Source organism: Nilaparvata lugens, chromosome 1, assembly GCF_014356525.2.
Source record: "Nilaparvata lugens isolate BPH chromosome 1, ASM1435652v1, whole genome shotgun sequence".
NCBI lineage: Eukaryota > Metazoa > Arthropoda > Insecta > Hemiptera > Delphacidae > Nilaparvata > Nilaparvata lugens.
In genome coordinates, this window is record NC_052504.1 from 63,869,148 (window position 1) to 63,896,012 (window position 26,865).

Here is a 26,865-nt window from a genome sequence, read left to right on the forward strand (position 1 = left end):
ACGTACATTGATGATCTTCAAACAACTATTTACATATTATATGATTATATTGTTACTCTGTTATTATACTTGATCATTCTTGATACTTGTTAATTCAAATTAGTATTCAACAAGACTATGTCTTATATTATTATATTATCCATTTATTTTTCAACAATATTCAAGAGTGTATTCTACTGATATAATATGACGTGTTAAACGCATGAATATCAGTGTGAAATAAACTGTGACGTTAATCTAATACGAAATAGAAGAGCATAACATAATTTATTATTTCAGCCGCATGTTTTTGAATTCACATCAGCGGATTAAGTTAATATTCAATTATAATTGTAGATTAGTAACAACTGCAATGAGCTGCATAACTAAGGAGTTCAATAATAATTGGCTTGATGAGTGATGATGTCATGATTGACAGCAGAGTGGTCCGGTATTTTGAAAGACGCGGGATGGCTTGAGAGTGAACTGTCGACCGGTAGGGGATGCGCGGTGGCACTGCGCAGCTACCGACTTGTGTCACAGAGCACGTCTTTTCAGTTCCGATTTTGTTTTTTCTTTCCTTCCGCGCAGTGGAACGGGTCAGGCGATCGGCGTGTTGTGTGCTCGGTGTCTGTGTGAGTTCGACTACAGCGAATCTAGCGCGTGTGTGACTTACCACAACCACGACCACGACTCTCCTCTGCTCTGCAGTTTCCCATCGACATAACCTCCAAATATCCAAATTTAGCGACCGGCTTTCCACAATCACCGGATTTAAATTTTATTATCAACCCGTGTACCGACTGAAAGACGAGATTAGTCGACGTAGCATGGAAAAAGAGGATGCCAAAGTCGTTGTCGAAACAGTGACCGTCAAAGGTGAAAAGTATGCTAACAGCTGTGACAGACCAGAGGAAGATACACCCATTGTCAAGCTCCTGGCTCCAGCTGACGGCAGCGTGGGTCTCCCACTCATGCAGGTAGGCTTTTCCACATAAAAAATTAGCCTAATCATTTTGGAGAGTTCTATTCAATAAATGCAGTATTTCAATGAGTACAATTATTATAGTGGCGACTTCATATTGAATGAAAAAACTTAGATTTGTGGAACCGATATTAGCATATTTAATGCAATAACGAGAATCTACAAACTAGTTTTTAAACCATTGTACACCATTTTCAATCTCTAGTAAACCCAATTAAAGCTACCATTCAATATGGTTACCTATTTCCACAATAACACCTTCACCACTACACAGCAAGTGATGAGATCTGAATAGCCTACTAGTATAGATTTTAGTACCGTATCTAGGTAGCTCATTGATCCTAATATGAAAAAATATAATACATATACCATTGGATTGCTAGGAACACATTCCTACATCTTTGGTATTGATCAACTAGTTGGAGAGGAAAATCTAGCCTATTTCATAGACAAGTGAATTTTCAGTTTTTTCGAATTTATAAGTTTTAATCAATCTAATAAAGCAACAACATTGTACAATAAATATGTATTAACGATTAGTGAACTACCATTGCATTCTCAATTGCATTGCATATGCGTCATTCATTTAATCTGGCAGCTTTTCTAATTATACTTTACTCGCATGATGGTAAAATATAGTGAATTTCATACTGATGACACTGACAGGGTTTGAACCGTGTTCTACAAATTAATATTAGAGGCACTAGCCTATAGTTCAGTGTCGAGTTTTGAGAATAATTTCGGGGACCTAAAGTATTAAACCCCTCCCCACCACCAGATAAAGTTTTTATCTAAGCTGAAGTATCACTTCTCTCATCTGCCGTGTACTTGCAAATATAATTTACATACAAAATGCAAATATTATATATATTTCCATCTCACATATTGAGAATATTTTCTTAGTATTCCAAATTATCTCAATTTATATTTATTTTTTCATGGGAGCCTGAGACAGCTCCCTTTTTCTCTTGTTATGCCCTTAGATACGCCCCTCTCTCAAATAGAAGCTATAAACTAGATAAGTTTGTATTAATTATTATTGACTGTTGTAAAGCTTCATTAACGATTATTTCATGATAGATTTGTTCTGAACATTAATTAGCAATGTGATCATTAGAAACAGTGCAACATGTTGATCCAGAGATCTAGATCTGGAGCATTGATTATCTTACTGAATTCTGGCTGTGTAGTTTGCTTATAACTCTCCACTCTCTTACCAAATTGCTCATTCAGTTTTTTCATTAGAGGTTTGGGATTGTAGCTTGAAGTAGGCCTATATCCGCAATTGTTAACTGGCAGTTATTAGTCGTTTTATCAATAATCATTTTAAAATTACACACTTTTGCCTCCATTGAAAAAATTTAAGTGCTTTATTAATATTTATCTTGATCATGAACGATTTCCTGAGCTTCAGCCCTTCAGCTTGATTCTATACGAATGAAATGTGATATTTCAGTTGCGAGTTGAAACTCTATTCAACTGAATTGAACAGACAAGTATTTATTTATCTGAATAACACATACAAAAGGCCAGGAGGTTAACCAACAAGCCCATGGACGTATCTCTCCTGAAATTAGAAAAAAATGTTCAGCAGCTACTTCCCTCCTTGAATTGGATACCCAAAAAATGTCAAAATGTCATCAGTAGTCATATTAAACACTTTTTTTGGGACCCCCCAAGATATATTATTCTAAAGCCCTTCCAAAGAATTTGTAAGGTATCGTCACTATAAATTGCACTGATAATTATTATATTATCTTCCATTTTCCATTTAGCATGTACAATTATGCTGGTTCTGAAGTATTTTCTATCAACAAGCAAGTATTCGTGGTGAAAAGAAACGGTAAAATTTATCTCTTAAAACTCAATGTTATCGACATTACTTTTCATGTAAAATTTCGTTGATTATGTTATCACTATCAAAATAACCAGAGAAACTAATTTTTAAAGTAAATTCCTTCTCATAGTATATTCATAGAGATGAACTCTCTTTGTTGATATGATCATGTAAGTACAATGAGCTTTCGTTGTTGATGAGTGATTAGTTGAAAGATCCTCATCGACGAAATTTTCCTTGTCTAAACTACAGTTGGTAGCCTGGACGTTACTTGATCTTTGATAAGATGCAGTTAGGATCAAACTTGATCACAACTGTGAACTTCTTCTATCAAGGTCGATAGTTGATTGCAAGGTTGAACTGCTGCTACTGTAACATGTTCATGACATAGTTTGCATTACATTAGTGTTTTTCATAAAGACTTTGTTTCTGCTACTCATGCTGAATTATCAATTTGAAAAACATGTTTTCATTAGTAAAGAAAATGCATTTGAAGCAATTACCGCAATCGAAACATCAAAACATGTAAATTGGATTAACTCTTTCTGATAATGAAGATGCCAATTCATTATTAAGATTGGCAATCACTCTTATGCAATTCTATCAGTTATGATAACAGTTGATTAATGAATCTCTACTCTCAGTTGAACGTAAAATTTTGATTAAAATTAAAACTACAGTCGAACCTCTGTATAACGCTGTCGATTATCCCGAGAAAAAATCCGGAGAGGTACAGAGAGGTATTCGTTATTGAGAGGTTCTGTCAAGAAATCTGCCACGATCCTATGGTTCTTATAATATCGTATCACGGCAGTAAATAAATGAATATGGTACAAAGAACATAATTATCATCGCGAACGTAGGTAGATAAGGTATTTATCTGAATAACACATACAAAAGGCCAGGAGGTTAACCAACAAGCCCATGGACGTATCTCTTCTGAAATTAGAAAAAAATGTTCAGCAGCTACTTCCCTCCTTGAATTGGATACCCAAAAAATGTCAAAATGTCATCAGTAGTCATATTAAACACTTTTTTTGGGACCCCCCAAGATATATTATTCTAAAGCCCTTCCAAAGAATTTGTAAGGTATCGTCACTATAAATTGCAGGGCATAAAAACATGCCTTTTGTATGTGTTATTCAGATAAATACCTTATCTACCTACGTTCGCGATGATAATTATGTTATTTGTACCATATTCATTTATTTACTGCCGTGATACGATATTTAGGGCAATATTAATATGGAAATTTGAAAATTCATGCTGTTTGGAAAAAAAACATGTTTTTTGAATATTAATAGAATGTAATAAGTAAGTAAACTCACCAATTTATTTTCAGAAAGCTTGATTTTCTACTTTTAGTGGAGTTTAATCATAGTACATATTCTGTAGCAATATTTTTCAACTCTTTACACTACCATTAGATGGAACGCAAAATACGGTTATTTTGTCAATAACTTCACTATAAATATCAACTTTCCTATTTTTTAATGTTTCATATTTGAAAAAGTGAGTAATTTTCGGTTCAATTATGCATTTGAATAAAAAATCATGTTTGATAAACGTCTCACATCTATTCAGTCAGACATGTCTGGTACACTATTTTCCAGTTTTAATCCTAGCCTGATAATTTTGCAAGCCTCTACAACTTCTTGATCTGACGGATTCTTCTCCTCAGGTTCTGACACAGCTATCATCATCATAGTCAGTTCAAAGAATTGAAATGTGTGACAAAAGCAAGAATGGGGAAGTCCAGTCGTTCACCTGCCTGGTCTACAATAATGTCAAGATCTTGGAATTCAATATCCAGTAACTTGTATTCAATTTCCGACATGTGTTTCACCCTCTATTAACTGTCTACTACCCTATCTTCTTCCTACCTGAATTGCTACTATTTTTAGTCTTTTGACCTTTCTGCTGAAACTAAACAATTCCTTGGAAATAACCGTCTGCTTCCAATACACACTACACTTTGTATGTTGAAGTCAAGAGAAAAATTTGTTGTTGAGAGGTCCGAAATTCTTTACATAGAGGTAAATAAGCAGCTAAAACCTAAAACTCAAAAATGTCATGGGACCAGGTAAAAATTCGTTGTGTAGAGGATTTCGTTAAGTGGAGGAGGTTCGTTATAGAGAGGTTTGACTGTATTTTGATTTATGCAGCTCGTATTTTGAAGACTTAATTAGAAGACTTTTGAAGATTTAACTATTACAAATCTTCTATTATGCATTTGTATTAATCCAGAGATATTCAAATCTCAAACATTTTCAAGATTACAGTATAAAATAATGAATCTCACTTCAACTGATGGTAATATTACTCCTACATTTGTACTAATTGAGCTTTTATAGAACTTCCTACCCTATGCAAATCACAATCTGTGGAAACAGGATCTTAAGACTAGAAATAATAGGGTTGCTGTCACAAGGTGGAAAGGATCTTCCCTGTACAGCAGGCAAGAGGGAGAAGGGTTTCGAGGGGCGTCGCCGTCACCGGAGACTGATTGAATTACACTATGTGCGAACTGCTATTATGTTTTTGCTGTTGACAAGTTCCAATTATTTTCATGAAACCCGTGGAATCGGTGTTCGCAGTACAATTCCACGTTACCCGGGTTTTATATTTCCACGATATATTTTAGGTACCTTTATTCTCAGCTTTCAAGCACAATAATGAATAACGTAATATTGTATTCTCATTCCAGTGGATGATATCACAGTGTTATCTCCTTCCTCAGCATGAGAGTTTCTCAAACTTCGAATTCATTCATCTCTGATCAACTTGAAACCTTATTTTGGTACTTGAATTTTGTGTTCTTGTACTTGAAAAATGTTGAGTATCTCTAGTACCTGAAAAATGAGCCAACACAGATCATACAATATTAAATAACATCAATATCTTAAATAACTCAATTTATTAAAGATTGTAGATCAAAAATCTGATTGTCAATTTTGTGTGGACTCCTATTCTCCAACCAGCAGTCCTGTCGCGCTATTTTAATCTGACCTAGTCTGTAATTTTGACTGATTACACAACAAATATTTTATACTCGTATTTTTAGTTGATAGACTAGATTGAGCTGTATGTGGTTCATTACCGCGCGTACATTTCCACTTTTACTGCATAGTTGCCCATTACTTAGTGCCCCGCTCTTTGAGTGAATCCAAATGTGGAGTTGGCTTGTGTCCCATGAAGCAGCTGGCTCAGTATTCCTTTGGACCTAGTTTGGCAAGGCTCTTCTTATCCGTGCCTGTCTGACGCTCTATCATCATCTCCATGCTATTCTACAGTCTGGCTCTGGCGCTAGTCCACACTCGGTCATGGCAAGCTGTAGGCTAGCTAGTAGCTTCTAGCTACCGTCACTCACTCCATTTCAATCTTGAATCCAACTTTGTTGGCGACAATATTGAAATATTGGGAAGAAATTGGAAGCCGTTTGAAATTGTTTTTAATAGATCTTTTAAAATTAATATCAGCTAGAAAGCATTATTCCCTATCAACACCTATATGTTAATAGCCAATAAACTTTTCTTCAATTCTAATTTCCTAATGCAGTGTAATTGAAGTTGAAAACCAAATTTGAAATTCCTATAGATCGTATAGCACGTCCTGTGAGTTTCATATTAGTATTACGAAGCATGCTTATGGGTATCCAACATTTCAATAAAAATTTGTTTGTGTTGAAAGCGAAATATCAATTCTGTGTGCATGCTCTAATGGTAATTTAAGCACCAGTTCTGTAAACTCTCTTATTGTAACGAAATGAAACTTGAGAGTATTTACTGATGTCTGTATTCCTCTTCCATTTTTATTCTACCAGGGTCAAATTCGTAAAGCCTTGCTCGTAAAACTAAGCTTTAGTATTCCATCTTCTATCCAGTATCTTGAATGAATTTGAAAAAAAAACTTGCTTCCTTATTATGAGCTCTCATCAACAAAAATAGCATTTCAATATTTGACTCACAATATTTCTTGAGTCTTGCAATAAATGCATGACTGCAATCTAAGTATTTGCTATTATTATTATTATTTTCATTTGAGATCCTATTATTTGATTTAGTACTTTCAATGGTTCAATATGTGTCATTGTAAATACTACAGGATGTCTCAAATAATAACTGAACACACTCTCAAGACACGAATATTCTATTCGGAGAACTAGTGTGGCAGGAATCATAGCCATTATTTTTTGAAGAGCAGGAAGGTGATGGAATTTGCCATAATTAGCGAAATCACAAATGACGTTTAATGACCTTCATAGAGAGTATACCATGATAAATAGTTCTTGTTCCTTTTCTAAAACATTGTTGTGTTTTCTAATGACACTGTGAACTTGTTTTGATTTGGCAGCGAATCAGACAGACAATTATTTCAGAAAAATTCTATTTACTTGGAAAATCCCATTTCCAAGTTGCCTTAAATTTTAATATACAGTGGCATCTCAATTCTAACCAAAAGTTTCATTCATAACTATTTATCTGTGTTGTGAAACTAAACCTCTAGTTCCATTCCAGTTTTTTAAAACAATTTCCCATCAAAGTTTTGTATTCAGTTTGTATATGTGATGTATGAATGGATACGAATGGTGGAGTCAACTGTCACCTTTTGCCTGAAAGAATGTAGGTAGACTGAACTATAATTAGAACTCAACGCGTCTTCCCCATTCATGTCTGCAGTCTATTCTATTTTTTAGTAGCTCTGTGTGACGTCCTCGTGATATCAGATAAGGTAAATCTGGGTATATTTCTTTTAGTTGTGTTACTCTATATTGATAAGCTGATACTTGTTGAAACAATAGTAATATAATTTAGTAGTAGTGGATATAGATGAAGTAGAAGGAATGATAAATTTCATAAACTTCGATAAAAGGAAAAGAATAAATTAATGTTTTCCAACACATTTCTAAGATTTCTTGATTCCTTACTATTTGACACGCTGTGAGATCGAGTTTGAAGGGGTTGGGGTTCAACAGGTCACCCTAAACAAAATATACAGTCACTGCTCACTGTAGCGTGGTTGATCAGGGAATGCTACTTCCCTCATCATTATCAGTATTGATAATGGTCGGTTATTACTACTTCGGTCATAAAGTCCCGTCTTCACCAAGTGAACACATGTGAAAATCACGAGCAATAATCCACATAGAATTTCTCCACTGGCAATTTATCATTTGATTTTTCATATAAAAGTCATGGAAGAATTAATATCACTCGAAGATTTTGTGTTGAACTCTATTATTTATATATTGTGTTATTATCTGAACAAAGATTAAGATCTTTGATGCCTCTAAATTTAATACATTATTCATAATATATTATTAATTTGTATTTGATATTAATAATCGGAAGTAAGAGCTCTTTTTATGGACATTACTATAGACTCAACCGATTAGTAACTCCTGTTTTATCTGTACCAGTACTATTATTGGATACTAGAAACTCTAGAAAGATACACTCCTCTTCTATTCCTCTTTACTCTTTGGTGCATCAAGATAGTCATCCATATTGTTAATCTTAAACTTTTTCAAACACTATAGCCTACTATGTATGTTGTCAATTATATATATTTTGTTATATCCTGAAGAAATGATGTATTCATACTGGCAACCATCTTTTTGTCTCTCCATCCTATCATTGTCTTAGGTTACATTGGTGAAAGAACATACAAGTCAGGAATATCTAATCTAAAACGATGTTTACTTGATTATGCTACATTATAATGAAATCTAGTAAATACTACTTACTTATAATAGCAGCATGCTCATTTGCTCATCAATCGTTCATGATTTGATTAAGCTACTTGTATTGAGCAAAAACTAACTATTGTGAGTTACGTTCAGGTACACTATCCAAGCCAGACATACATCTCAACTCGTCCGCTATGTTCGATCAGCTGTATTTGAGTACTGTAACGTACTGTTGATTATATTACCGCATTGAACCGTCGATGTAGTAAGCAGCTATCTCGTGACGTGATTTGGCCTTGGCTCTCGACTGAAAACGTTATTCAGATCCGTCTTCTCACCTCGGCTGATGATATGACTGAATTTTCTGCTGGTACTTGCACGATTATCTTTCACAATATAGTGCTTCACAATGATCTTGATAATTCATATCAAGCCCTAAAAATATTAAATACTCGCCTTTGCCATTTATTCTATTTACAGCAATCTATAGCTCAATCACATACTATAAGTGCAATTAAGAATTTTATTGTAGAAAAGTTGATTTGGCTCTTTGATTGATGTCATTCCCCAGTCATTGAAAATATCAGAAATGTCTAGGAGTCTTTTAGTATCAATATTTCTACACAGTTGTAAAATATATAATAATATAATACAAAAATATATATTTAGGATTATATATATATTTGGGATTTCAAACTGTACCACTCTCTGCTCGGTTGAGAAAGGGAACTCAGTTCCCGAAAATTTCCGTTTATAATGTAAGTTTTTAAGTGTTTTTAATCTATCCGTGTCGTGTGTATCCTGTTTCTATTTATATTATAAAACTTTAAAGTGTTTTCTGTTGTGTGCTATATACGAGCATCAAACGTCATAAAAAATGAAATATATTTTTACAATGTCCTAGTACGGACTAGTGCATAGCCTACTCATCGTAAACTCATATGATGGGGAATGCTCCTGCTCATGTTTTCAATTGAAATAGCATCTTCCTACTAGAAAATAGAACAACCTGATCGTAAAGGGAATAGAAATTCTCTATTAGAAGAAATTGAATAGTTCAAGTGCAAGAAGCAAACTTTTCCAATTCCCTTTTCTTTGCTCTTTGGAAAACTTTATTAACACTGAACTTTTGAACTTCAAACTTTTATCCTAGTGGTTACATAAGTTTTGAAAAGCTATCGTTAGCATGAATTTAAGATTTGTGTTGAATGATAATAATTTTAAGATAATTACTTTTACTTGCCCAAGTTATCAGTATAACAACAGGTGAATACTAGTCTTCAAAGCAATCTAATCAGGGTTAATGACCTAATGCCTCATTGTCTATCACACATTGCCCATTGTATTCAAAAATAGCTGTCATTCACTTGACTGGCTTGGCTAAGAATCGATTTTTCATTGTGATGGGTTGTAGAGCAAAAAACTAAAGACGATGAAACAAGGGAGTAGCGAGCTACTCTTTCAATTGAATGGTGATTAGGTGATTGACTTGAAAAAATTACTAATGATCAAAGAAGATAGTAGATTAATTTTCTGCAGTACGTAAAGTACGTAGAAGATTTGCAAAGTGGATCTGATAATTTTCAAAAACCGTGTGAAGGGTCAAATAATTTTTTTCAATTATTTGCAACAAGAAATCATTCTTTCCTCTAGTTTCTTTGCTGGAGTTTTTGAGCTCACTTTATTTACGTAAATTATTTTCAATTAAGACTAGATTCGACGATCCCTAGCGCGACTCAAGTGTGCATACGACTGTAGTATTATCAACAGGACAATAATAATAATTTAAAACACTCTTATGAAATGAATTCAGAAGGCCTTTATAAAAAAAAATCAATGTAAACTATAAAACGTAACAATAACGTAAATGTAAACCTTAACATTTTTTTAAAAGTAAACCATGAAATTCTATTAGGCTCCATTTATGATTCTAGTGACTTCATAGATTAGAATTTAAAAAAGTCACAGATATAATTCACAAGTTGTACAACTCTACTAGAATTTGATCCATCATAGTCAATTCCAAAACTAATAGAAGTGGAGCAAAGTAAATTTTTTCTGTTTAATTAATTTTCAAATGGAATGTGAACAAAATAAATTGTATGTATAGTATTTCTCGATTATTATGGGGGCTTTTGTCACATCCGTCATTTCATTTATCTGCCATTCCATATATGACTATATCAGTTAAGAACTTCGATCTTCGTCCACACCGATTACACCTTCTGAAATATACACATTCTCTCAAATTTATGTTGAATCTCTCACTTTAAAAATTTCAAATATTTCTTTAGTTAGAATATTGGAAATTATGAAGCATCTATTTAATCCACAGGCTTTCACATTCATGAAAAACCTGCAGCCTAAACTAATCTTATTCTACCCCTTCCAAGTCTACTCATACTCACTATACACTACAATATTATGATCGATGTAAGAATATTCTACCAGTATTACATTATTGAATGATGTATTATAATGTGCGTTGAAAAATGTTTTGCAGATTACAAGTATCTTATTATAATTACACAGTATATAATATTGGTTTGGAATCGATATGTAATCACCCTCTACCGATTGAATGTTTTATTCTTTGCTTTATTCCTGTTCCATGTCTATGTTGGCCTGAATCCTCCATTGTCTCCATTGGACTGACTCCTTTATTCCTGTTCCATGTCTATGTTGGACTGAATCCTCCATTGACTCCATTGGACTGACTCCTTTATTCCTGTTCCATGTCTATGTTGGACTGAATCCTCCATTGCTATAATCAAAGCCACTGCCACTGTAACAATACTATACTGATAGTGTAGGAGTGGTTGCAGTCAGCTCAATCATCCAATTTCCGAGGACTTCAGTAGGCAATTAATTCGAAAAATAAGCAGCTGGCATAGCAAGCAGTTGAAAATTGTAACAAATTCACATTGATCCGATCACGACATAAATCTTTAACACGACTTTGCCATTGAAATGTCGGTCAAGGTAAACTGTTCTCTCGTTTACTGCTTGGCTACTTGAAGGAGTGGCTTTGCAAGCCAGTTTGCAAACAATTTCGATAACATCAATCTAATACACCCTAAACTCAGAATCAAGTGGCGAATGGGAGTACTCTATATAGCTTGTGAATAATGCAACTCTCCATCATGATGTTGATTAGAATTTCAAGGTAGTATAGACTTCTGTAAAATCTCATTTCTGAGGTACAAGGGCGCATATTTGAAAAATAGTAGGGAAGTCACAATCGCTGAGATGTAGCCTTGAATTGCTTTTAGAAATATTAATTTATTTAATTCCTCATTTCATATAAAAAAGATATGTGCATCTTTATAATAATTATAATATCTTATTGTTTTATGATATAATATAATAAAAAAAATCAATAATACCAGTAATATTGAACACTATAAAAATATAATTTTCACAACCAACTGTGGATGCTACTACACCATTCCCAATATTAATCACTAGAGAAAATAATATATCTATTATTTTTTTGAGAATAGTCACTTCTATTTCAGAAAATGTCAGATGTAAATGAGAACATTGCATTATATTGGATAAGTTATCACATGTATTTCAAAATAGTGAATCATTCCAATTTGAGATGATGATACTTGTAATTGGGATGTCAATTTATTGTAATTTTTAAGAAATGAGATTAAAAACTTAGAGATAATCTTGTAAAATACAGAATACAGGATTCGCTGAAATTACTGCTGATGGACTGATAGAAAACATGACATTAGTCAAGTTGATTATTTTCTCATTTTCAATTGATACATTTACATTTTACTGTTTCTCAATAATTACAAGTCTCAATTACATGTGATTACTTTTTAAATCAAATGCAGTGTTAAAATTGACTCATTTGCATCCGATGTTTTCTCAATTACAAATGACTATTCTCAAATACATTTGATTTCTTATCAACAATTTACACTTTTTCAAATTTCAAATACAGTTGGAGAAGGCCTGGAAAATGCCTCAAAGTTTGCGCAAATTGATATTACAAGCTGAAGTTTTCTCTCGAATAGTGCAATAGTTTTTTCAACATTGAATTCAGAATTATTCATGCTATTATTTTGAATATCCGTTACAAAAATGTAGATAATAAGCGTGAGATGATAAGGGTTCTTTCCTCTGTATTCGTTTCCCGCATTGACATTATTGGTCTGAGACAAATTTAGGCTACCGATAAAAGAGATAGAATTTCATGTATACAATTTATGCTTCAATAACTGATTATCAGTATCTGCCTTTATTCTCTAGATCTAAATCGGAAAATTAATAATGAGTTGAACTTGAAAAATATATTTGATCGAAATTCTCTAATAACCTAAAATTAAAAAATGTGAAATAGTTTATATTATGAATCAATATCGGGGCACCGAGCTTCGCTCGTTATTTATTTATTGATAAGCAAAACACAACTCTTTAAAATGATTGGTGAAGGTCTAATATGCACAGCCCAAAACTGTTTCTTCCTCGGATTTTGATTTATACACTATAAATAATCCAAAAAGTAGGTTATATTCCATACACTTGAATTCAGGTTCAATTTCCAGGCCAAACATTTGAAAACAGAAAAGTTCCTATTTAGATTGTTTACAAACCAAATTGAATAACAAAATAACACTCACTAATCACTAAAAATTGTAAAATTGTAATGATTAACTTTGAAAATAATTCTGATATACTTTAATTGACCGAGCGAAGTGAAGTCTAAGATTAAAGTCGACGGTTTGGCATTTCTCTTAGGGCCGGTTTCCGAGCTCGGGATTTAGCTAAGTCCTAGACTTTAAACAGCTCGAGTCAGAAAATTGGCTTTCCAAAACGGGGCTTTTTCTTTTTTTTTTCATTTCTATAATTGGATTAATTTTTCCTTGACGAATTTAGACATTCCTAAATAATTCAAAATTGCTGAAACTTTACACTATTTTCTCTTTATTTTATTTTGTGTTCAATTTTCTAGTTTTTCAAAATTTAATTGAAACGTGACTGCGACTACGCCCCGTTTTGGAAAACCAATTTTCTGACTCCAGCTGTTTAAAGTCTAGGACTTTGCTAAATCCCGAGCTCGGAAACCGGACCTTAATGTTTAAATGTTTGAATGTTTACATGTTTATATGTTGCGCATTTACGGCGAAACGCGGTAATAGATTTTCATGAAATTTGACAGGTATGTTCCTTTTTAAATTGCGCGTCGACGTATATACAAGGTTTTTGGAATTTTTGCATTTCAAGGATAATATAAAAGGAAAAAGGAGCCTCCTTCATACGCCAATATTGGAGTAAAATTCAGACTATAGAATTATTCATCATAAATCAGCTGTCTAGTGGACTATAATACTACCCGTTCAAAAACATCTAACATCTTGAAAATGTATCTTTCAATCAACGTTGCTGGACATTTGACTAAAATACTACCCGTTCAAAAACATCGAACATCTTGAACATGTATCTTTCCATCAACGTTGTAGACAGTTGCAGCCAGACCTGATAACAGCGCTCACACTCACATTCCGGGACGACACGTCACGGTACGATAGGACAGAAAGTGAGAAAGCTCTATGTTTATTTAGGATTTTTTCTAGACATTTTAAATTGATAAATTATTTATTAATTTTTGAGAAAACATAACAACAGGTCAATGTAACTTACTGAGCGCGAGGTCTACTGTTCACAGAACTACTAGTTTAGAATGATATACAATGTTATGTCAAAAAATCAGATATTTTGATCAAGTTGATTGAACTTTCTAGATAATATTTCTCATGAGATAAGCTGATTGATTAAGAGCCCCCAGCAGCTGAGTGCATCTGCTAAAAAAGTTTTATGGTTGAAGGATTAAAAGAAAAATTAACTTTCTTGATGAATTTGGAAACATCGTAAAAATATGTTTTTATTTTAATTATAATAATTATTTTTGATCAGTAATAGATAATTTTACCATTCAAACCCTTAAGGTTTCTTTTAGGTCGTGTTTATATTTACAGCTGGCTATACGTAAGTTTATGAATTTCGGGGATGAGATATTTTGATTTTCCACAGACGCACTCGCTCACACTTTTTTTATCCACACACGACGAAAGTCTCAGCTATTTTTCAAGGATGAATTAACCTTTTAATGTCCTTCAGCGAGTTTTCCCAGGGATGAGACCTAGTGCAATTGAATTTTTATATCATAAACCTACTAAGTTCCAAATTTCGTGAAAATCGTTAGAGCCGTTTTCGAGATCCGTTGTACATAAATAACCAATATATAAATATAAAAATATATACAGAAATTGCTCGCTTAATATAATAGGATTATGAAAGATTGAATGGCGACAGAACTATGATCTATTTTGAGTGAAATGTGTTAATTATGTGCTGGTACTATGATACCAGGTTGAAATCTGAGTTAGTTAATTAACTTGATACATGAGACAATAGATGTAGGCTCTATTGTAACTTCATATAGCCATACAGATATACAACTTGTGACATCACATTTCATAAGCGGGCTGGCATAGCTGAAATTGATAGTAGCGAGCAGCAATATCGATTAGATAAGATGCCAGCCTGCTATTTCTTCGGTTCATACAGCTTTAATTATAATAAAAATTCATTCCAATACTGTGATATTATAAATGTTTGTCAAGTTATATTTTTAATTATTATTATTTACCCTCTCTCGGAAAGATGTTCCTCAAATTATCTCTACCTCCATGTTCATTATCTATTCCTCTTTTACAATTGAGGGTGTTTACCCCCACCTCCATAACTTTGGGGAAATATCGGCGTTATCTGCTAGAGTAACGGGACTCTCTCCCGGCAACTGAGAAGGAACTCCGCCTGTGTTTTCGTCACTCTTCTCCTAGACTCCTCGGGACTTGCAAACGTGAAGGTGTGCGGAGAATCGAAGTGATTTAGTTTTTTAGTGAATACGCGTGTGAAAGAAGGCTGGCGGACGGAAGACTACCACCTAATGCTCTACCGACTGAGGATTGCTGTCTGGGGACGATACTTAAACTAAAACCGGTGAGTCCGTTCCTTATGGAAAACTAGTAAAAGGGACCCTTAGGTCAAAATCCAAAAGTCTCACAAAATGGCGACCCGCGAACATGGACTTTAGGAGGGGGCTCACTGTGAATAATATTATCAATGAAAAATAATTTCTAGTTGAAAAAGCCTTCAGTATTTTCTTAGTAAATTTTTCATTTAGAAATACTATCAGCATATTAATTTATCACGATTCAGTATTCATTTAGATTAATTAAAGATTAAGTTACCTGAGATAAAATTCACCATTCAAAAATTATTGAATTTATTAGAATGATTTATAGAGCACACCTTACCGAGAGAGAAGTTTATGCCTTTGGGATAGATGTATTAGGCTATTTCTGTGATATTCATGTTAATTTAATCACTATTCTTATACAGTATTGTGATAGACACTAGCAGAGCTCTACAATCAATAAATTATTATCGCAGGTCATATCCCACAAAAGCCTGCTATTGTTAATATTAGAAAAATCATAATAATACCTATTCTAGTCACATTGAATTGAATTTGAATTGAACATCCCAAGGAAAATATATTATTTTCATTATCGATAAATCATAGTTCTATGATGAGACATGATTATCGCAGATCTTGTCCTGCAAAAGCAAGCAATATTGATAGTTTCAATGTGATCTCAAGGATTTATGAAGAGCATACTGAACTCAACTGCGATAAGCCTTTTATAAAATAATTATTAGGAGTAAACATCATATTATAAATTATTATTTTTTATCATCCATTGGAAAGTTTATGGAGAGTTCCTTGGAGAAATTTATAAAATAATAATGTAGTCTATTCAGTATTATAAGGATATTATTATATAAATAGCCTTGATAATTATTTCATGTTGAGCAGCTCTATATTACAAATTAAGATAATATTTGTTGAGGCATTATGTAAAATATTTAATATGAGGCATATTACAAAAAAGTTATATTCACGTCATATATAACGTAATATGCATGCCAAAAAAGTTTTTTAGCTTTATCCTCTACATTGGCATTTTACGTCAATATGATATTACATGGAATGCCTAAATAATATTCATTTGCAAACTAAGGTATATTTTATTGAAGCTTGGTTACTGGCATATAATGGAATCATATATTATCAGAGAGATGATATTTTCATTGAATATAATATGATAATAATTGTTATGCGTATGGCCTAGTACTACAATCAACTATTAAATCTCTTGTTTTACATGCTTCAACATTTCAAGTATCGTTTATCCGAAAAAACAAATGTTGCAGATTGAGTTAATAATTATTGTTTATGCTAATATTAATGGCATATTAAGGAATAATATTAATTATCAGAACTAATTGCAATATTCTATTGGAGGTTCTATTGTTTGATGTTATATTATTTTTATAAGATCATATTACAACAAGTTTGGAATAATTTTAATAATCATATTTTGCAAGTAAAGTTAATGTTTTATATTCATGCTGTCATTATTGACATATAATGCAATTTTTTATATAAAATTGATGATAATATTTCATTGAAAATCTTATTGATTAATGTCGATATTGATCATCTTTGATTACTGAATACGGTATCTAATGCCATGCCCTACATACTTCAATAAGCTAGGAATTATTTGAGGAGCCGAATATTGCAAACAGTGATTGAGCATATTATGTTATTAATTTATTGTTCAATAGTATATTATTTTTTGAGTAGGTCATATTACTTGTGTTTCATTTGAGCAGAAGACTACGTGTTTTCGGTTATTTTATTCAAGTTTTCAAGTAATGAGTAATAACCAGGTAGTTTCCGATGTTTCCGTCACGCGTTATAATCTCCGTTGACTGATCATTATCTTATCAGCTATCTCACTCCACTGCAGTTGGAAACTTCTTCGTTATTTTCTTCGGTTATATTTTGCTGTGATCTTTGCTCTGATTTCTCCTTTGTGAAAATATGGGAAATGGGTTGACAACCGATTCCAATACCGCCACCGACAATTCACCCAGCGGACATCGGCGGTCAAGCAGCCTGACGTCCGAGGCTTTCTCTCAAGTGGTGCAACATGATTTGCCATCCACACATCTCAACGCGACAGAGGTACGGCAGAAGGGAGCGTCACCCACCAAACCGATAACTTCAGAATCCGTTGCTCAGCAGACGACTATCACAGATGAAGCCATCTCAACACAGCCAAGCAGTGAAGATGATGGAAACTCGCCTTCTCTTACCAAAGTTGCCGATATAGGAGGTCATCAGTATAATCAAACACCACCTTCATCGGTCATGGAAGATACTATGCTGGATTTTCTGAAACAACTTCGTGAGGAAAGGAGAGCGCATCAAAAAAATCTCGAAAAACGTCTGATAGGAATATTAGAAGAAGCACACGTGAACATGAATTTGAAACTAGATAGAATGCAGGAGAATTTTCAATTAAACGTATTAAACATTGCTGGAGGTTCACAGAAGGAGATGATTGAGGAAAGTGAGGACAATGCAGATATTGAGATGCAGACTTACAGTGAGATGACTTATAGTGACTCAGTGATATTGACTCAAGCAATAACAGAGTCACAAACTCCTGATCCAAAGGACAACCTACCCGTCCTTCAGAATGTTGTTGAAGTTGAACTTGATTCCACTGTCGCCGATTGCAGCCTGGTCACCGATCTGAAGCTGGAGAAGATAGAGTACAAAAATGTTGTCACCAAGAACAATGTCAATGGAATCAATGAAATTGAGATGCTGATAAACAATCATCCGACTGCATTCACCAGTTCAGAACTCACTATTGAAGTAGCTCAAACACAAAAAGATCAACTATGTGAGATCGATAACAATTTGGTTGATCTGAGCGGCACATCAATGGACAATTGTTCGAAACAACTTGTAAATCCCACTCCCAACTCTGGAGATTCAAACACTACCATCCTGCCTTATGTTTTGAACCAGAGCTTGTTGAATGTGAAAAACAATGATGGAGGTCGAAAACCGCGTAAATTCAACTTGACGGGCCGATCGCAAGGCAGAACTTCGATTTTTCTCCGAGGATTTATACTTGGTCATAAGATTTGCATGAAATTCCATCATGCCTGTGCTGCTATTCAGAGATTCACGAAGGGATTCTTTCATCTCTGTACTGGGCCATACACTGTTCATCAAATCTCAAGCCAAGGTGATGTAGGCCGAGCCAAGCTGTCTGTGAGCGGTTGGACTTTTTTCACGAGGCTCTTTCTCCATCAGTGGATGATAACTCTTGCTTCAAGTATCTTATGCCGATCTATCAGCTTTCAAAGATTTGAATCAAGGAAAGAAGTAGAAGATGATGCCAACTCGTCATTCAACTTAAGAAATTCACATCGTTTCTCACTATGTCGAAAATTTACTTAATTTGATGTCTTCATGGTCATAGTCCTCCATGGTTCAAGGGTTATTGTCAATCTATGACCCTCATGGAACACATAGTAAACTGTAATAACAATAATATTAAATGCATATACTTTTGAATTTATCTGTTCATTATTGTCACATAATATGCTCACGTTTATTATAGTCAAATTGTTTATTATTTATTTTTTTTATTGCTGTCATACAGTATGCTCATATTACCATTATTATAATTCAAGTATTTAATTATAGTTGCATTATATTGTAAGCCTGTATGTAAATGTATCCCAAAGGCGAATTTATGTTATATTTCTATGTCACCAACTTGAAAATAGTCAAGTTGTGTGTTGTGTCTCCTGCTGCCCATTTAAATGTATAATACAATAATTAATTGTGATATATTTTCTGTGAACTTGAATATCATAATATTCACTATTCGAGAATATTTTTCTCAATTGAAGCAGAGCCTAATGTACTCTATTCTCGATTTTTATGTTCTTTAAATGTTATGAGATGGTGCAGCAGGACAATGTGATAAATTTTGTGAACATTTATGTAAAATATTATATGTCTTTCTTCATGTACCAGTGCAGTTATCAGCACCTTAAGTGCGCTCCACTGTTAGGAGTAGCCCTTCTGGTCTTCAACACGAAATATTTTGAAGCTATATTCCAAATTCGGAACTTGAATTTTCAAATTAAACTATACAGTTTTGCATTGGATAACTGCACAAAATGTTAAATTAACATGCAATGCACATAGTCGCATGAAAGGACAATTTTGATACTAACTGATCTTGTATTTACACTGATTGAATAATATTATCAACACAGACAAAAAAAAAAATTAAATTAAAAGTTGGAGAAAAATTACTAAATCAATAGCAGCAATGTGCTGTAATAATAAAACATCAAGTAATAAAATGAAATAACAGAACAAAGCAAAAAAAAAAAAAATAAATAAAATAAAAATTAACCAAAGAAAAATGTCTGTGATATATTGTAAACTAACTCAGTATTATTATTGTTATTAGCATTAAGATTAGTATCATTGTTAAGATTATTATTATATTTGTTAGATGTTATTTAAATGTATATTATTTGTTATTATCAGCATGCCCCACTGTAAGGAAAATGAGAAAGTTATTAGATTCAAAGCTAAACATAGTCAATAAGTAATTATCAAGTTGAATAGGAGGAAGTAGAGTATAGTAACAGAAAACAATGCACAGCCAACAAACAAGAAAAAATCGAGTAGAGAAAGATTAATCATGAAATAGAAATGAAAGAATAGAGCCCAACACAAAATGAACACATCCAAGAGGGAGAAATAATCAATTGAAAAGACAAGTTTGTCTACAGAATGAATAATGAACACAGATATAAAATTTGGAAACAGTTATAATTGAAATTGGAGAAATCAAGGACAAATTAAGTGAGTCAGAAATGTGACATAATGCTCTAATTGTATTCAGTTTGTAGGAATTGCTATTTGCAAACTTATGTGGCATCACAGATGTTGTCATGTTGGAGATATTGGAGTATGGCAGGCCAGCAAACTTAGTATTGCATCTTCTTTGGTCCTCCGGGCCAGATTATTATTTGGGATTTTCTTTTCTTTTTTTTTTAGGTGAGTGGGGCTTGTTGCCCACTTCACTGATTATTGTAATTGTTGTGGAGAGAATTCCACTTGTAAAGTCGAAGGGCTTGGATCCAGACTCATATCAATTTTGTACTGATGGTTGATTGTTTCCCATTGGGTACTACCATAATCTTAAAATATAACAGTGTAGTGCTAGAGATGCTTGGCTAGTCTTGCTGCAGTTGACCCGATGTGAGGGCTGAAATGTGCTGTATGGGTGAGAAATTGGCAAGACCTTGAGACTCAACCTCTTGCAAATTTGGGGCTTTTATGTGACATCACATTTCATAAGCGGGCTGGCATAGCTGAAATTGATAGTAGCGAGCAGCAATATCGATTAGATAAGATGCCAGCCTGCTATTTCTTCGGTTCATACAGCTTTAATTATAATAAAAATTCATTCCAATACTGTGATATTATAAATGTTTGTCAAGTTATATTTTTAATTATTATTATTTACCCTCTCTCGGAAAGATGTTCCTCAAATTATCTCTACCTCCATGTTCATTATCTATTCCTCTTTTACAATTGAGGGTGTTTACCCCCACCTCCATAACTTTGGGGAAATATCGGCGTTATCTGCTAGAGTAACGGGACTCTCTCCCGGCAACTGAGAAGGAACTCCGCCTGTGTTTTCGTCACTCTTCTCCTAGACTCCTCGGGACTTGCAAACGTGAAGGTGTGCGGAGAATCGAAGTGATTTAGTTTTTTAGTGAATACGCGTGTGAAAGAAGGCTGGCGGACGGAAGACTACCACCTAATGCTCTACCGACTGAGGATTGCTGTCTGGGGACGATACTTAAACTAAAACCGGTGAGTCCGTTCCTTATGGAAAACTAGTAAAAGGGACCCTTAGGTCAAAATCCAAAAGTCTCACAAATCTATGAGAACAATTAAAACACAATCGCCTCCACCTCTTTGCATTGAGCGCATCTCTTCCCGAATAAGCCGTTTTTTCGGCTTAATGTTAAAGCATCCACAAACCCAATACTGTGATTATGGAAGAGAATCATATTTCATTCTCCACTCAATAAATTGTCATGCGAAGCCACCTCTACAACATTATTTTCCCTACTTGAATGCATTCTCTGCTCTCACACAATTCTGCTGGATGAAAATGTCTTATCAGAGTCGAACAGGTTTTTCTTGAACATTTCCTTTGCCAAAAGCCTATTGCATATATTGGCTGAAAGTGTGTGCAATAGGACTTTCTTGTGGTCGATGCTGGGTTAGGGTGAGGGTTAGCCACACCTTCAACAGCATTCACCTTAATCAGTCGTTTGCGTTATTCTTTTCATTCTCAAACTGGCAAACTCGCGAATCGTCGTGTCGTGGGCAGTGTGGCCCAGCGGCCGTCGGCAAGGACGTTGTTGCTTCCAGTAGAGCTATCAGTCTTTAGAGGGGGTACTCTCTCTGAAAGGGGATACCGGGTGGGCGGTGCACGGTACTATGCCCGGACCTCTGCTCTCCTATCTTATCCTAAGGGTTAACCATACTGTAAATGTATGTAGTAGTACTGCTGTTCTCTCCACCAGGGAATTCCTCAAGGCTGCACCTGTCCTATCCTGTATCGCACACACAAACGATTTTCAATAAATTTCGCAGCCGGGTTCTGCTGCTTTGTCCACCGCAAACGGAACTAATCGCCAGCTATTATTATCCGCGGCGGCGGCCGATCGCGTATTAATTATTACGCAGCACCGGACGCCGTCGCTGCTATACTTGCGTTGGAAAAATAACAACGTTCAAGGTCGATGCAACATGCGCTCCACTTATTCAAGTTGGATTTTTCAGTTAAGGCGTGGCTCAAAAATATTTCTATCCTATTCACCAATTCACCACTCGTTATTACCTAATATTATAGCCTACAAGCTCAACCAAAGGATAAAAAAAGGATGTTGACTACTAGTTGCATGGTAACAATAAGAATCTTGAGTTATCTTAATTTATTAATATACTTTGATATTACATATTCATTCTCCTTTTTTATTAATAAAGCTCTTGGATAGTGAGCTATACTTAAACATAGTTCCATGCTCGGCTTCCTCTCAACAAAGGCGATAACTCTCACTGGACCATCGTGTTAGACTTAATAAAATTGATTGAATTTGTTTTTTATAATTCGGACAATTCACCCCGGATCTTTTTAGTTTAAAACAAATAAATAGAAGAAATAAAGCGTGGATTACAGGTCACAGGTATGCTGGGCTATGAATTCCAGCCTGATCTTGTGGCTATAGCTGAAAAATATCATTACTCAATGTGAATAGAAAAAATCAGGTATAATTCATTACATTTAGGAATTTTCTTTTAGGTCTAACATTACCTACAATATCCACGATATAATTTTTATAACATCCCATATAATATGGTTCATTTCAAAGAAAATTGTCCATAAAGACAATTTGTGTATTCATTGTGCATAAAGGTACTGTTTATTAGTCAGGAAATATGGTGAAACAATTTCTATGTATTTTTCTCAACCATAAACTATCACAAAAGAAATTTGAAAGAATGAGGTATATAATAAAGGCACTTGTATCGTCATGCTTTTGCATTACAAGAAATGAATAACAATGATATAAGTGAGAATATATATAGTGAGATCTGCTTGGATCAGGTCTGGTCTGGTATCAGTGTTTTCAGGCTGAACTTGAGTAGTTTCATCGCCTTTGACAGAGAGAACGAGCCCGGGACGTTTGGGATAACACACCACAGAAGATAAACCCATCACTTTTCTTGAATCTACTAATAAAAAAGTTATATATTCTATTGCTAAATATTATTTTGTCATGATTGAATTGTCTGATCATCCTTGTTATTTCAACCAAATTATTGATTTGTTAGAAATGGTAATTATTGCTTTCACAATGAATAAACAATTCCTTCACCTTGCGTTTCCGAACATTGTATATCGGCAAATGCCATGATAAGTTTGAAATAGCCAGCGTCGTGGAGGAATTCTGACACGTACGAAATCTGACTTGTCTAAGGACGTCGAGGAATGAGGTCACATTTGCCTGTTCAACAATAATTTCGAATAGCACTTATTATTTAAGCATAGTTCGGTTATGCTGCACTAATCTTATTACAACCTTGGAGCTAACAACCTTCTCCCACACACTTCGGCGCCCTACCAAACCCATTGCGATTGTGGTGTGCTAGTATGTAACACTTGCTTGAGTTCCAAGCTAAAATTATTTTTGAAGGGAAACAACTTGGAACCTTGATCGTTGCAGTTGTCCGTCGTTGGTTATAGGTAATTTTCATGTTATTAATTTATCACCCACAACCTGTCTTTAACCCATGGAGTTAATTGTTACCAATCAACTGTAATTCTTGCTGTCAGTGCCTCTGAAATGTGAACTTGAACTTTTTGTCGCTCCGACAAGTAGGTATAGAAATTCGATATCCAGAAAAACATATATTCTGTTACTTCGATTACATGTCAAACTTCACTATAGTATCGCATAAGCTATCATCTTAAAATCATTAGAATATCATCACAGAGCTCATTGGAATCTTGAGTACCTACATAAAAAGTTGTTCCATTGGGATCCTCTGTGACTGTATTTGGCTCATCGTTTATGAAGGATTTAGAATTAAGTAGTTGATCTTTGATCTCGCTTTGGAATCATTCGCAACGGAGCATTACGTTAGCAAAAAATTATCCTTCAACACATATCTATTGAGGTCAAAGAGGAAGAAGGTTTCTAGTGACAATGTGTGTATGTGTAGAGTTACTAGGCCGAGAAAATGAAATCTGGAAATTTCTCTAGTTCCATGTTTGCAATCCTGTAAGTTGAAATCATTAAACTCATGAACACTACATTGAAACGTTTCACCTGGAGTGGAAATGCTCTAAGGAAGAATAGAACCTTATAATCTGTTATAAAATCAGCCACTTCACTGACCTCATGTCGCGGCAAAATCACTTACTTCATCAATGAAATATGTAGCCTAAAGTTCGCTGAACTTAGGTAGAAATCGACATTCGCGAATAAGAATATTTTTAGAATAAGAGTGTATGTATAAGTGTATTTTTTGTTGAGGTAGGTAGTGGTTGTTCAGCAAGTCTTGATCAAACCGGAAATGAAAATCAGGATCCTGTCTCCCATTCCAGTTTAGCAAGCTATTGATGAAGCTCCAACACTTCTAATTACCGAGATGATCAATCAACCAATCAATCACTAATCACTGTCTCTTGGATGGATCATCAGAATAACGAACACTATTAGAATCAATTTTAATTCCCTGCGTTGTTAGCAGCATTGGTAATCACTGAATCTGCTATTTATCTGTGTATATTAGAGAATAAAACTGGTTATTGACTGTATTCCGAGCTTGACTGTAACTCCGAGCTTCAAATTTTCACTTTTCACTCTCATACACAAAGTATTTTTCAATCCATTATTTTCAAAAGTATGGTGAAGTTTTGGATATGGCTGTTTCAAGTAGATGATACTGCACAGTTAACAAATAAGACTATCATAAAATTATTTGAGTTAATTCCGTAGTTTGACGATGTGAAAGGATCGAATACAGAATTACAGTTGATGATAAAATACTCAGCGTTACCATATATAGATATTCACAATTCTCTCAAGTATAATTTGACTAATTTTGCAAATAAAGAGCCAGTTTTATAACTCAACTTCAGGAACTGAAAGGTTAGCAAGGCTGATGCTGCAAGGCATGAAAAATAACCAGACTGCAACTAATCATTGATGTTTCAGTGTAGCATGCAATATGACATTCTGTAGCATAATAATTATAAAAAATGATTACAGTGTTGATGTGGAGGACAACGGCATGACATCGATTGCATGCCATCTGCGAAGAGTTGAACTCAGTGTTCAGTCCTCAGCTCTCAGCCTCAGCCATCGTCTGAAGTTCACGTCTAGACATCGAAACAACATTACAGACGCAAGTCTATGACGGTAAATTGCATCATCAGTTCGAAAATGAATGTGCAACCTATTCTCCTGTCAAAGATGAAATGAAAATTGCACAGTTTATATTCACAAGAGGGTGAATAGTGCTCATAAAGATATACTGTAATTACCGGACGAGTAACTGGAAATGATTAGAGAATCGATAATAAATTCAAAGACAAAAAATGGATCCATTCTGTTCATTGTGCAACGCTTGATTGTGTAAGTATAATGGATTACGTTCAAGTGTAGAAAGGGGCATTGGAGGATTTTTACTATATACTGTAATCAAATATACTTGATGATCTTTTATATTTGTCCATCTTTGAGAGATGCTCTAAGATAGTTGAAAGAGAAGAAGTGAATTCGAATTTCATGTTCTATTTATAATGTTCCCAAACTCAGTATTCCCAAAATGCTTAACAACATCAACATCTCTTCATTGATACTGCTGAACATAGCAGATATATAGATCATTGAAATATTCCATATAGTTTGAATTATCACCAACAGTCCAATACAATTTTCCTCAAAAATTAGCTATAATTGGTTACACGGTGAGATCTCAGATAAAATAACCTTCGGGTCTCTCCATCAACAGAAGCCATACAAAAAATAAATGACAAATTCCATCTTGAATTGAAACCTTCAGAAATAGAAGATATCGAACCTGATTCATATCTCAATTCAATTTATTTATTTCCACAAAAAAATCATATACATATTATGACGTCGTGTCTTAACACCATAAAATAACTTTGAAGTAAATAACTGAGCTCTAGTAGAGTTGTGAAAGAATAGAATTAAAAGAATAGATAGCCTAGTCAAGGTACCACTCAAATAAAATCGAATATTATTTATGATAAAGAGTAATCATATTATCTAAAGCGATAAGAGAACCATGCAAAATTGTAATTAAACAATAATGAGAATTCTTTGGCAGAAAATAAAATTATAAAGCGGCTTGTTTATTATTGGCAGATTATAAAAAAAAGATTGCTTGTACAATTTGAGGTTAGAATCCTCTATTTTGATTTAATACATCAATCGATCTTTGATCAATCGACAATTTATTGAATCGATATCGAATAAATCAGCTGATTGCTCAATCAACTAATATGAATTAAATTATAATTTTTACTCACAAAATGTATATACTATATATTAGGGAAGGTTTATGTAATAAGATAACAACGATTATTATTGTTACTTGAATATTCATTGAAATCTAAAAAAGTATGAAAACCAAGAGTACACAAAGCTCACATAAAAAATTAAATGTATATCGCATTATAGCTTCATATACTGAGATTTATTTATTGGAATGTTCTCAGGCTATTATCTTAGTTATTTATTTTTAAACTTTTATTTATCTTTGTATAACAAAGT

At 33.9% G+C, this 26,865-nt stretch overlaps 1 protein-coding gene across 1 annotated transcript in view; it reads left to right on the forward strand.

Moving 5' to 3' along the window:
* Positions 1-548: 548 nt before the first annotated feature.
* Positions 549-26,865, forward strand: part of LOC111055337 (terminal nucleotidyltransferase 5C) — a 93,121-nt gene continuing 66,804 nt past the window's right edge. Inside the window, exon 1 of the mRNA XM_039439290.1 lies at positions 549-959. Within this exon, the coding sequence (XP_039295224.1) occupies positions 810-959 (150 nt within the window). The 5' untranslated portion in view covers positions 549-809. The remainder of the gene's footprint in view (positions 960-26,865) is intronic.